General features: G+C 40.7%; 1 protein-coding gene across 10 annotated transcripts in view; it reads right to left on the bottom strand.

Annotated features, from left to right (window-relative positions):
- Window positions 1–3,352: 3,352 nt before the first annotated feature.
- The window catches only part of tle1.S (transducin like enhancer of split 1 S homeolog), a 29,955-nt gene continuing 19,467 nt past the window's right edge, over window positions 3,353–13,840 (bottom strand). For 7 of the 10 annotated variants that reach the window (XM_018239842.2, XM_018239847.2, XM_018239848.2 and 4 more), the window contains 12 exons: window positions 13,569–13,673; window positions 13,399–13,443; window positions 13,059–13,211; window positions 12,834–12,975; window positions 12,588–12,757; window positions 11,839–11,909; window positions 9,688–9,937; window positions 6,305–6,552; window positions 5,562–5,709; window positions 5,072–5,222; window positions 4,150–4,226; window positions 3,353–3,610 (listed from right to left, as the gene is read on the bottom strand). In XM_018239842.2, the coding sequence (XP_018095331.1) occupies window positions 3,503–3,610; window positions 4,150–4,226; window positions 5,072–5,222; window positions 5,562–5,709; window positions 6,305–6,552; window positions 9,688–9,937; window positions 11,839–11,909; window positions 12,588–12,757; window positions 12,834–12,975; window positions 13,059–13,211; window positions 13,399–13,443; window positions 13,569–13,673 (1,668 nt within the window). In that variant the 3' untranslated portion in view covers window positions 3,353–3,502. 10 annotated transcript variants of the gene reach the window in all.

Below are 13,840 nucleotides of genomic sequence, written 5' to 3'. Positions count from 1 at the left end.
GTTGTGATGCACTATTGGTCCTTGACGTAGTAGGTCTGGTCTGAAGTCTAACTGAATCGGAATTACTACTGACAGCTCCTGAAGATCGGAGAACCAGGTTCTCCAGGGCCAAAAACAAAAAGGTGCTACTACTATTACGTTGTTGGAGACTGCTTGATCTTTATGAGTACTCATGGAAGCAAGGGAAAAGGTAGGAATATGTACGTCAGGTCAAACTGCCAGTGTTGTGTCATGGCATCTACCCCTGCCGCCAGTGATGGTGAGCGAGCGAAGGTGGTCATGGCCTTCCGATTGTGTCTGGACGCCATCAAGTCTATGCTTGGCCATCACCAGCTTCTGACGAGTTGCTCGAATTCGACTGGATGTAGTTCCCACTCCCCGGGGTCCAGCTGATTCCGGCTTAGGACGTCTGCCTTTGTGTTGGAGATCCCCGGAATATGTATGGCCGATAACTTTACTGAGTTGAGTTCTGCCCAGTGAAGAATCTGACTGTCCTTCGAAAGGGCCCTTTGACTCCTTGTTCCTCCTTGACGGTTTATGTACGCCACTGTTGTGACGCTGTCGCTTTGGATGCGAACAGATTTTTCTTGAAGACCTTCTGTCCAGTGACAGAGAGCTAGTTTCACTGCCCTGAGTTCAAGGACATTTATTGGTAGTTTGGACTCCTCGAGAGACCATTGACCCTGTGCCGATCGGTTGTCCCATGTAGCCCCCCAGCCTTGGAGGCTGGCATCCGCGGCTATCACATTCCACTCCGGAATTGCCCACGACTGTCCTATGGTTAAGTTGTTCGAGATCAGCCACCATTATCCTTCCTTCTTCCTTTGTCATGCGTGACAATCGAAGTGGTCGAGCTAGTGGTCCCCCTTTCCAAGAGGATAGGATATTGGCTTGAAGTGGGCAGAGGTGTAGCTGAGCAAATGGAACTGCCTCTATGGCAGACACCATTGTCCCTAACACTTGCATTGCTTTGTGCACTGTAGTGGTTTGGTTGATTAGTAGGGATTGAATTTAACTTCTGATCTTGTCTTGTTTGTCTCGGGGGAGACTTACAGTCTGCGTCACTGTGTTGAAGTCGAGGCCTAGAAATGTCATTTGCTGACTAGGGTGAAGGTTGGATTTTTTCCAATTTAATTGTCCACCCGAAATCCTGGAGGAGAAGGACTGCTTTGTCTAGGTCTATCCTGGCCTTCTCTGCTGATCTTGCCTTTATTAGGAGATCGTCGAGGTCTTGTGTCACCAAGATTCCCTGTAGTCTCATTGTCACTGCTGTTATTTACATTAGCTTGGAGAATACCCTGGGGGCTGATGACAAACGGTAGCGCCACAAATTGGTAGTGTTTGTTCTTGAATGCAAAGCGAAGATTACGATGATTAGGAGGCCATATCGGGACATGAAGATATGCATCCTTGATATCTAGTAACATCAACTGTCCTTGTTCCATTCCTCGTATTACTGACCATAGCATTTCCATCTTGAAGCACACTGGTCGTATAAATTTGTTTAGGCCTTTGAGATCTAGTACCGGTCTGACTGCGTCATCCTTCTTTGGAACTGTAAAAAGGTTTGAGTAAAACCCAGAGAATCTCTTTGGAATCGGAACTGGTGTAATCACTCCTGTTCTTTCCATCTTTTCTATGCATTCCAGAAACAGCTTCGCTTTTGTGGGATTGGAAGGTATCCAGGACATGATAAACTTCCTGGGTGGGGTTGCCGTCAAGTCCAAATGGTAACCCCCTGAATTAATTTAGTTAACCCAGGCGTTCGATGAGTAACGGATCCATACTTCCCGGAATCGTACTAGTTTTCCTCCGATTCGTTCTGACAATTCCGGAGGGTGTGCCGTGTCATGCTGACACGGACTTGTCAGCGGGAAACTTGTTATAGGGCTTAGTGTTCTTCCAGGGAGTACAATTTTTGTCGTTTCCCTTTTGTCTGAAGTGAGAACGTTGTGGTGAATTATGTCGCCTTGTGAATTTCCCACTTTGGCCATGAAAAAATTTTCCCCTTCTGCTGTAAGTTGAAGATCACCCTCAAGCTTGTGGCAGGAAGGCACTCTTACCGCCGGTTGCTTGCGAAATGATCTCCGAACAATCTTTGTCCCTTGAATGGAAGGGAAGTCTTAGAGCTAATGTCTGCTGACCAATTCTTTAGCCAGAGTAGCTGCTACAGACAGCGCTGAAGTGCGTGCAGTCATAACTAGATGCCTTTGCAATGCCCTGGTGAAGAGCCCCACTGTCCTACCATCTGCCATTGAGTGTGGGAGAGGTTAAGCCAGACTGCTCCGCCTGAGTACAGAAACTGTTTCTCCAACGGAGAAGAGTATGCTGTGCTGCAGTATGCGCCGCCGAGTCTAAAATGTCAGCTGGAACGCATGCGTTCCACCTACTGCACATGCAACGAACAAACGCCAGCGAAAATTCACTGTCGCGTCTCTGAGGAACGCAGAATGCGTTCCATTAGGCGCGAAAAAGCAATGCGACGAACAGGGCTCCTCTCTCCCTCCCTGGCTAGTCAAACATCCACCTCAAGTGCTGTATGAAGTGCTCCTTTATGTGCTGGGGCTGTGGATGGGAAAGGTATATTAGGCTTGTATAGTAGAATCAGCTCCCAGACTTTGTCAATTTGTGGGTCCTGGTGCACGTACCCTGACTGGCCACCTTCCAATCCTTTTCACAAGTATTGATTGAAGTACAGCACCACAAAAAAATTTTTCTTATAGATAAAAATGCCTTTATTGGAACACTGGCAGGACCTGGATAAGCGACGTTTCAGGCTACACAGAGCCTTTTTTCAAGCTTGAAACCCTGCTTTAGGTCTCACCCCGGGTGTCAGTCTGTGACTGATCGAAGAATGCATCCATGAGATGGTAGTCCATCCTCCCGGTAGCAAGACACTTAAAAACTGAATAGGATTGTACTGTGGGTGGGGTTAAGCCTGACCCGACACACCGACTTAATTACTATTCAAGTGTCCTGCCTCCTGGAGGATGGAGCTTAACACCCATCGTTCCCTGTGTCCCCCTAAGATGACAGAGAAATTTCATTTTTGTTAGACTTCTTCAGTACAGTACTGTTAGCAGCAGATCGTATAGCTGGCATGAGTGTTAGTTGTAATGTTTAATTACATATTTAACTTACAACTAAAAATACTGTGTGGAAATGTAATGCAGATCATTGATGTATCAAAGAAAGTAATGCTACTTTGATTTCTTTCATCGTCACCTGCAAGCATTTCACCACATGCAGCACAACCAGGTCAATCCATTTACATTTAAAAGTACTGCTTGCGGAAAAAATGTGTCACTCACACAGACCACTAGAGTAAGAATATCCCAACACAGGAGGCCAATAAGTTTCTCTGATTTTATTATTAAATACACGCTGCCCAGTACAGATAAAATATACACCTAAAAACAGAACTAACCCAAGGAACTTTGGGGCATCCCCAGAGGGTCCGTGCAATAGAAGGGAAACCCCAAGGGTAGAAAGGTAGGAGACTTCAGTAGATAACCTCATATACTGTTGCCTTCTTGTCTCCAGAACCCGTGACAATGAATTGATCATCAGTGGAAACGTCGCAGCTCAGAACAGAAGAGGATTCTTTTGACTAGAGGGAGAAAAGTGTGGAGTATATTAGAAAATATAACAACCATTTCCAAATGAGTAGAATAAAAACAATAGAACATAGAAAAAGGAAAAATGGACAGCTGAAAAAAATCTAAATAAAGTGAAAGACGAGGAGAAAGTTTAAAAGACAAAATATACCAAAAAGATGTTGGTAATCAGTGAAACCCTTCAGCAGTCACTGAAGGACAAAGATTTATCCCTTTATTCCAACATCAAAGAGGGATAACAAGCTTTGCACAATTCATTCAATCATCTGTTTTCCCTATGGTACCAAGCAAAATAAATAAGCAGCACTCATTCCCAAATAAGAAGTAACAAAGAACTAGATTTAAAATCCCCCTTCCTTGGCTGTATGCACACGTAATAACAGACACAAAATATTCCCGTTTATTGGGCATAGAAATATACTTGCCCTCCAATTCAATATAAATTAAAAGACAGAAGTAACCTACAAAGCATATTCTGGATGGATTCTGAACGGTTAGCATCTTTCTTGCTAGTAGTAAAAAAAGTTCTCACCTGGAATATGCTGGCCCCATATGGTGTCCTCCAAGCATTTAACAAATTGTCCTTCCCAGTACTCACAAACCATTTTCCTGAAAACAAAGATTTAAGGTGAACTTAATTTACTTTATCTCAATGCCTTCTGAAAAGTGACTAAAAGCATGCTATTTAGGTAGGAGTACTCAAGTTTCAAAATATTTAAAAAATTGTGTAAAAATGACTGAGCATAATTTGTTTTAACAAGATAACGTGATTTATGTCCCATCTCCATTAAAGGGATTCTGTTGATTTTTATGGTGTATTTTTTAATTTCTAAATTACACTGTTTACACTGAAAATAATTCACTCTTCTACATAAAATTGTATTCCTAACCCAAAAAGTGCATTTTTTTTTTTACTTGTAATACTGGTGTGTAGGCAGGCATCTCAGGTCATTTTGCCTTGTAGTGTACTTTCAGAAAGGGCCAGTGCTGCACTATGGAACTACTTTCAGGCAGGCTGTTGTTTCTCCTACTCAATGTAACTGAAGGAGTCGCAGTGGGACATGGATTTTTACTATTGAGTGCTGTTCTTATATCTACCAGGGAGCTGTTACCTTGCCATTGTTCTGCAGATGGGCTGTTGGGGGGGGGGGTGATAACTTGCAGTGAAGCAGTATAGAGTGAATAAAGTTTATCAGAAAACAAGCCACATGACTGGGGGCACCTGGGAAACAGGCAATATGTCTATTTCAAAATGAAACCTCTTTTGAAAAAGGTATTTCAGTGCAGAATTCTGCAGGAGCAGCAAGATTTACAGATGCATTGAAAAACATGTTTTCCCATGACAGTATCCCTTTAAGAATTAGGGCTGTGTTCAGATTTTAGCATAACAATTATAAATGTATGTACAATTTCAAAACATAAACAACCCTGACACACTCGCAAAATGTACATACCACAAGATGCAAATTGCAGGGACAGGACACAACTCTCATGAAGATGCAGCTGATATTTATCAGGTTTGGAAACATGCAGAACCTCAACATTGCTGCTCTCCATCCCCACAGCCAGCCATTCTCCAGTGGGGCAGTACCCCAGAGAGAAGATCTATAAATCACAACGTTACAAAGAAACACATATTATAAAATGCAAGAAAGGTCTTGCCCTCAGATATGACAGCAACATTTGGACAAAAATAAGACATTGTTCACAGAGGTCAAAACTCATGGGACTCGAACTCTGGCCACTGTCAGAATGGCTATAGTGTTTTTTGTGATCTAGAATAAAACATTTAAGTCATGCAAGGACTCACCTCAGCTTGTGTATGTACAGGGATTCTATTACTACATTAGGGTATTTGGTTTTCTGGTGACATTTCATTCTGTATAGATGTATATTTTCACTGTCATTCACAGATATACAGCTCTTTTGTATCTACCCCAATACCTGTGAATTGAAGTCATGCTGTTGGAGTTGTCTGCCCTCCCTCAGGTCCCAGCATCGCACCGTATTATCCAATCCCCCAGTCCACAATTTGGTACCATCGTGAGAGATGTCTATGCAACTGGCGCCATCCGTATGGCCCTGGAACTGTCTAAATAAAATGGCCGCATAATAAGGTTAGTAAGAACAACACAAAACAGTGGGGCTCATTTATAAACACTGGGCAAATTTGCACCTGGGCAGTAACCCATAGCAACCAATCAGCGATTAGATTTTTTCAGTCAGCTGTAGTTAAACATCTTTGCAAGACTAAGACCATGCACATGCTCAGTGTGGTCTGGGCTTCAGTTGGGAGGTTAAGCTTAAGGATCGTCATAAATTATCAAAAGAGCACACGTCAAATAATATCTGCAATAGAAGCTGATACAGCAAGACTGATAATCAAAATATGTAGACTGCACTGAGTGTGCAGATACAAATCTCTACATGGTAGCCGGCTGCTTTATATAGAAACAAACAAAGTTGCTCGAGTTCTGGGAAGTATGGTGGGGAGGGCTATCCCTAACGTTTGAAAGAATGATCAGTTTCCCTGCAGAGCAGTTAGGGACCGTTTTCATTAAAGAAAGTAAAAATGGGATTTTCGTTTTTTGCCCTTACATCCCCTTTAAGCATGTGATAAGGCAGAGTTTAAGAACAGTCAATTACATAACCATTAAGCTACCATAATTGTCTTGTTTTTAGCTCACCTAACAAGGGTCTGGTTTTGAAGGTCCCACACTACAATGTTTCCATCAGAGCAGCAAGAGAAGCAAACTTTGGCATCGGGGCTAATGGCAAGAGCATAACAGGCTGGTGCTGAGGATGTAAGCTCTGCCTTTATTCTAGGGGTAGGAGACGCCAAGTCCCAGATGGACAAGGTACTGGCTTCCCCACCGACGATGAGGCTGCGTCCATCAGGCAGAAGTTTACAGGAGCGAATGTAATTGTCACGGTTCTGGTGGGAAAGAAGACAAATTGCATATTAATATCTGCTTTGAAATTTGTTTGGGTCCTGACAAGCGGTTGTTCACCTTCCAAACACTTTTTTACAGTTCAATTATTTTCAGATTGTTGCCCAGAAATAAAGACTTTTTTTCAATTGTTATTTATTTTTTTTACTGTTTTTTTCAAAATCTAAGTTTAAAGTTGAATGTCCCTGTCACTGGTGTTTCAGTCTGGCAGCTCAGTGATCCAGGTGCAGAATCTGAACTGTTACAGTTTTGCAGCAGCATCTCTAGAGTATCAGCAACTACTGTATCAATTCCAAAAGCTGCCTGTAATTAAATTCAGAGATTCTGCTCAACAGGAACAAAGATAAGAACTGTATCAACTAAACGTACCAATAAAGAACAGTTTACAGGGTCAACGACCCCCCCCCCCTCGCCAGAAGGTGAGAAATTACAATTTACACTTCAGTATTAGAAAAACAGTAATGCATAGATAATAGAAAGTAAATGGAAAAAGTCCTTATTTCTGGTGAACCAACTGAAAAAAGTGTTAGAAGGTGAACAACCCTTTTAAGAGCATTTATCTATTACACATAATACTGCCATAAACCCAGCATTCCTTTATCTCTGAATGGATGGACACTAGACCAGAGTCTCTGACCAGAGTCTCTATTTTACTAGACCAGAGTCTCTATTTAGTTTAAGAATGAAAGTATTACTTGTCTCAGTGACGTTTGCCTATGGGACTTTATACTAATTCCTATTATGGGCTAGTGCTGCCCATTTAAAGGGGCAGGATGGGCAGGTTAGGACACTTTTACTTGAAAATACAAATGTGCATTTTTTGCCTGAGTGCGCAGTAATGGGAGAACCCCATCCATGACAGCAGCAGGCAACATTGCCAATTAAAGAGCGGTTATGATAAAGTGTAATTATTTCTACTTTGGCTTGTCAGACAGAGACTGTGATACAGATAGCATGGTTGAAGGAATACAGAGCATTTTCTCTGGCAAAAGCACCTGTCTCATTGACTTTAATGTGAACCAGCTGAAAGAGACAGTACAAACTACAGTGTTTTTAGGCTGGTAATCAGCAGTTCTAGCACTTTCACATAATTTGCTTCACAGCCAAGGATAAAAGCAACATTGAGCACTCTATTGCAAGCTAAAATATACCCCCATGTGCCTTAAAGGAAAACTATACCACTCAAACAATGTAGTTCTCTATAAAAAGATATTGCATAAAACAGCTCATATGTAAAACCCTGCCTCATGTAAATAAACCATTTACCTAATAATATACTTTTTTTTAGCAGTATGTGCCATTGGGTAATCTTAAATAGAAAACAGCCATTTAAAAAAATAAGGGCTACCCCATGGGATTGTACAACTCACGGTGCACACAATACCACACTGATAAGAACAGATTGAATGATATACGGTTCTGATAATATCATACCATTGTATCGAACATAACATTCTTTTCATCTGCATAACATTTGCTGTCATACTGATTCAACTTGTATTATATGAAAATCAAATTAAATATTTTTAAAATAAAATAACAAACATACCAAACAAACCATACGTGTTAGATCACATGAGCCAATTAACAGACAGAGTTCTGTATTTTGCTTCCTGCTGTTACAGTTAAGAGTTGCATTATATCTGGTCAGGTGATCTCTGAGGCATATATATATATATTCCAACTTGATAAGATTCTTTAATATGCCACTTAATTTGATATAAACTGTTGCTCAAGTATTCATTTTGGGGGTATAGTTTTTCTTTAAGGCTGTATATAGAATTCCTGTATATAGAATAGATACATACTAGAATATATTCCTTAAAGTATAACACAAAAAAAATTAGGTTTCTTCCAAGCTTTTTATTTTGTTTTCAAAACACTCAATTCTGGCTACCAGATTCAGGTATAGTTCTGCAGGTACTGCATTAAAGGAACAGTAACACCAAAAAACGTAAGTGTTTTAAAGTAATGAAAATATCATGCACTGTTGCCCTGCACTGGTAAAACTGATCTTTTTGCTTCAGAAAGACTACTATAGTTCATATAACTGTGCTTTAGAGCAATGGCGGAAATTGAAAAACGGCTACATGTCACAGGTTAACTAATGGATAAAAGATAACACCATTAGACAGACAGAGCTTATTTGCCATCTGCTGTGTAACCTGGGCCTTTTCGCCTTTAAGAAGTGTTTCTTCAGCAAACAGCAGTTTTACCAGTGCAGGGCAACACTGCATTATATTTTCATTACTTTAAAACGCTTATTTTTTGAAGTTACTGTTCCTTTAACCACAGAGTCATTGTTAGCCATCTGAGCCATTTTATTGATTGCTCATAACTCAGAAGGTAACTTAATATAGTAAACAACGAAGGGCGTTTTCTGTGCCCCTAAATGTAAATAAAAATGTACTGCAATCTCAATCAGATTCTTAACAATAACGTGGGAATAAAAGAACATTGCATTGATTATTACTGGTCACTTGAACAAACACTGCTCATTCACCCACAGAAGCATTAGTCAAGAACCTCATAAGCTGCAGCTGCCCTAATAGAGCCACAACTCACAATGAAGACTTAATCAGCCTTATTGTTGCTAGTTCTTACGAAGGTTATGTAGCAACACAGGCACAAAACCTGTAACCCTATAGTAACCAATTAGCCTTTAAGCATCCGTTTGGTTGCTAAGGGTTACCTTTTCTGCTGTAACTAAATATCGCTATCGTGTGTGACACTGTGGTAGGAAAAGATGCCATGCAGCAGTAGCTTACTTATTAATTTGCTTTAGGCAGAGTTTTTTTCCATTCCAAGGTCTGTGCACAGTGTTCTAACAAAGGAACATTAACTTTGATGGTGAAGAACGCTGTAGAGGGAACCAACTTAACTGCATTATATGCTACATAACACAGGATTTACAGGTCTGTTTAAAAGGTATCACAGTTGTTCAAAGGTGCAAAGTTCAACAGTGATTTAATGTTAAAAAGAGAACGATTTTAGAAAAATGAAAAACAAAAAATCTGCAACAAAAAAGTGCTTATGTTTAAAAAAAAAACCAAAACAAACCAAACAAACATAGAAATCAGGGTCCGTAACGATGTACAGAGTAGTTAAGATATTCTCACCAGGCAATCAAGCTGTGCCACAGGAGTCTTTGTACCCGGCTGGCCAACATCCCACACTTTAACACAGCCTTTGCCTCCAGTATAGACATGGCGTGTGGAGTTGCTAATAGTCACCGCACAGACTACTTCTCCATGGTTTAGTACATGGAGCTGACGTGCGTGCCGTGGAATTCCTGAGCCAATAAGAGCATCTGGGGGAAATGGAACTGGCTGCATCTGTCCATCTGCGCTGACATGAAAAGAGTATGCCCTGATATAGGAAGGGTGACATTATTAGTGTACACAACAAATTTCTCTTCTATTTGTCCCTTTATAGTTCAAAAGGTAGCCCATCCCAGTAAAAACTTAAAGCAGTGTTTGTATGAATTTTCTGGTTTAAGTCACTTCAGACAACCAATGTTTTACAGGACCTGACGTAGCTCATTATAAGGTTACAGATTTATGAAGCTCCTGGTGTATACTGTAGCATTAGTTCCAAAAACATATAGGACAGAAAAGATGTTCACCCCAAATCTCACTGGACTTGTAGCTGGGCTTTCAGATGTATCTAGGAGATCATATAGGAATTGTCCCCAAATCTCACAGTAATTGTCTTTCAGGCTGAGAAGCTCTACTGCTATTCTAATTCTAATTCTGGTAGGCTCTCCCTACATAAACAATTTGGTAAAAAAGTCTCTTAGGTATTTCTTGCCGATCCCTTCACAGTCCCTCAGCTGTAAAAAAAGTCCAGAGCAAATGTATATGTATTCCCTAGGGAATATATATATAAGGAGATCAGCGCCTGTGGCAACAGAAATTAGAAACAAGCATAGCGTAATACGTTCATTTAGAGGGGATATCACCCTGTGTGTGTGAAAAATTATTTATAGATGTGCTCCCCTTTTCTTTGGGAAGCTATTAATTAACAGAAGAAATATAAATCAAGGTGAATACAAGGAGAGAAGGTGTTCTTCATATACAGCAAAGGTGCAATCCGAGAGTAAAGTGCCTCCACACTCTGTGTAAATTGCCTACTTACAAACCACTGCTGTGGCGTTATGCATATAAAGAAAAATCCTTTCTGATCCCGCTGGAACGCATTGATTGGAACGCATGGACCGGAAACAGAAGCAGGAGCCATGATACAGCACCGGAACAAACCTTTAAAAGGAAAAACAGGAACCCACACGGACTATACCTCTGAGGAAGCTGACTACAACCACAGCGAAACGCGTTAGGTACGGTTGGGGTACGCATTGGACCCAAGAAAGGCACCACGAGGGAGTCTGGAAAAAGCAGGCAGGACCGCCCTCAGGGACCACACACAAACATTTTGGGACTGAATGCGTATTACCCAAGAGGGTAAATGTGAGTGTATTTTTTATCTGATTTTAATTATATTTTAATAAAAACTGTATTACACTATCCTTGGTTCCTATTTCTGGTCCGGAGTTTGGCAGGAGCGGTGACCTGGAGGAGGGATCAGAAAGGATTTTTCTTTATATGCATAACGCCACAGCAGTGGTTTGTAAGTAGGCAATTTACACAGAGTGTGGAGGCACTTTACTCTCGGATTGCACCTTTGCTGTATATGAACACCTTCTCTCCTTGTATTCACCTTGATTTATCTTTCTTCTGTTAATTAATAGCTGCCCAAAGAAAAGGGGAGCACATCTATAAATAATTTTTCACACACACAGGGTGATATCCCCTCTAAATGAACATATTACGCTATGCTTGTTTCTAATTTCTGTTGCCACAGGCGCTGATCTCCTTATATATATTCTCTAGGGAATACATATACATTTGCTCTCCCTACATAAACAATTAGGTGAAAATGGCTAAAAGTACCCATTAGATCACAGATGAAATGTCCTATGTTTACTCACTGGAAAGACACATTTGACCTAAATTAGAGACATTTACCTTAAAATTAACTTAAGTTGACCACACAAAGGACTTTTTTGAAAAGCTATAAAATTATTAACGGGTTGTCACTATATCCCTTAACTAAATTTTGTATAGATGTTAAGATCAGGAAGTTAAGCAATATATTAAAAAGTAATCTTGCTAATTTTGTCCAGAAAAATCACCCAATATTTCTATTAAAAAAACAAAAGCAATCGATTTAGCATAGTAAAATATTTTACATAGTATTTTTGCACTACTTACGGTTTTCCTGATGCAGACCCTGGAATTGCAGCACCCAAACCTCGCATGTGAGCATGGGGATCATAACTGACCTGAGTTGAGAGACAATGGCATTAAGTAACACAGCACACTCGGCCTACTTTGCAGAAAGCATTAAAGATAATGGAATTAAAGATAAGTAACAACAAAAAAATGAAAGCAATGACTATAATGTACTGTTGCCCTGCACTGGTAAAACTGGTGTGTTTGCTATAGAAACACAACTATAGTTTATGTAATCAAGCTGCTATGTGGCCATGGGGGCAGCCATTCAAGCACAGGATACACAGTAGATAACAGATAATTTCTGAAGAATCCCATTGTATACTACAGAGCTTATCTATTATCTGCTGTGTGTCCTGTGCCTTTTCTGATTTTTTCAGCTTTGAATGGCTGACCCCATGGCTACAAAACAGCTTGTTTATTTAACATATAGTAGAGTTTCTGAAGCAAACACGCCAGTTGTACCAGTGCAGTGCAACAGTAAATTATATTTTCAAACACTCATTTTTTGATGTTCCTTTCCTGTAATCGTTTGTCAATTGGTTAAAAAACCAGAAAGCAGCAACATACACATACAAGTCATTCGCACTGTACATGGTACAAAATGGCCATACCAACAGAATATGCTAAAGGAATATGGAACTTTATAAGTATTTACATGTACTCTTTCATTTCACCACACAATAATCCTTCATTGAATAGCCATGCAAGGTATTGGTGGTACTCACTAATGGTGATCGTCCATAGGTTCCAGCAGCAGTGGCGCCATTCATTTGTGGAGACATTAGGTGCAACCCAGCATAGGCCCCAGCACCATCTGCATTTACAGATGGGTGAGCAATGCTAAATGCAGCAGGATAACCCCCCTGCCCCCCTAATGGAGTCCTAAGTCCAAGAGCTGTAGAGAGATAAGAATGTTGAGTTTAGGCTTACGTCTCAAACAGTGGGCTTAATCTTTTTTTTCTACTACTTACCTAAGGAGTCAATGGCTGGTTTGGTGGTGATAGACCTAAATTGGGATGCACTGGACCCACTGGGGCCTGGTGTATTCAGATCGCTTTGTGAATTAGGAGTGCTTGACTTCAAGCCAGGGGTCCCTGCCTTCTCCACTTGCTGCTAAAGAAAGAAACAATGTAGCTATATTTAAAGTGCAAATGAAGCTGTGTACTGCTCTTTTCCCCAAATTGCTCCCAACTTACTGAAGGAATGTCTTTGCTCCTGGAGGGAGACACGCTACTGGATGAGGTCATGGAGTTTGGGCTTGCAGGTGGAGGTTCTTTTCTCTGCAGAGATTTGTCTACACCATTTTCCCGAGAAGAGTAAGAATGGACACTATGAGGAGAGGCAGGATCCTGAGAAAAAATGGTAATTACAGTATTTCAAACTTTTGCTGATACATACAAGAATGTGGAACATCATTGCCTTAGCAGTACTATTAATTAAATATTCTTCCCGATTTCAAGCAGCGTAATAAAGTTCAGAAGGCTACTTTCATTTCTACAGCATTTGGCCTCCCAGCTTCTTTATGAAACAACCCACCTCATCAACCACCAAATTATCTTCACTGCGATCAGCATCACTACCCTAAAAGAGATCAAATCCAAGTTAAATGAGAGAGTTGTGAAAGGAGAAGTAAAGGAGAAAGAATGAAGTCAAATGGAAGACAGGTTGGAGAGAGGAAATCGCGCTGATGCAGGGATAATACTCACATAGTCTGTGCCAAAATCCTTTTCCTCTGTTTTTCGCTTCTTGTTGCTGTTGAGATAATCTGACAGGGTGCGCACCCGCTCACCATTTGGAAGAGTTACACAGCTCTGCAATGCAATATGAAAGAGAGGGTAAAAAAAGTGTACAAAGGAAAGGTTTGAAACCCACAAGAATCATGTAAAAGCTTGCAGCAAATAGCAGTGGGCAAATTAACACAGCTTATTGGTGCACTGATCAAGCACATGATCAGCCATATTTAGATTGCTAGCTCTTG

Source organism: Xenopus laevis, chromosome 1S (assembly GCF_017654675.1).
Source record: "Xenopus laevis strain J_2021 chromosome 1S, Xenopus_laevis_v10.1, whole genome shotgun sequence".
NCBI classification, from domain to species: Eukaryota; Metazoa; Chordata; class Amphibia; order Anura; family Pipidae; genus Xenopus; species Xenopus laevis.
This window is presented reverse-complemented; position numbering and strand designations above follow the sequence as displayed.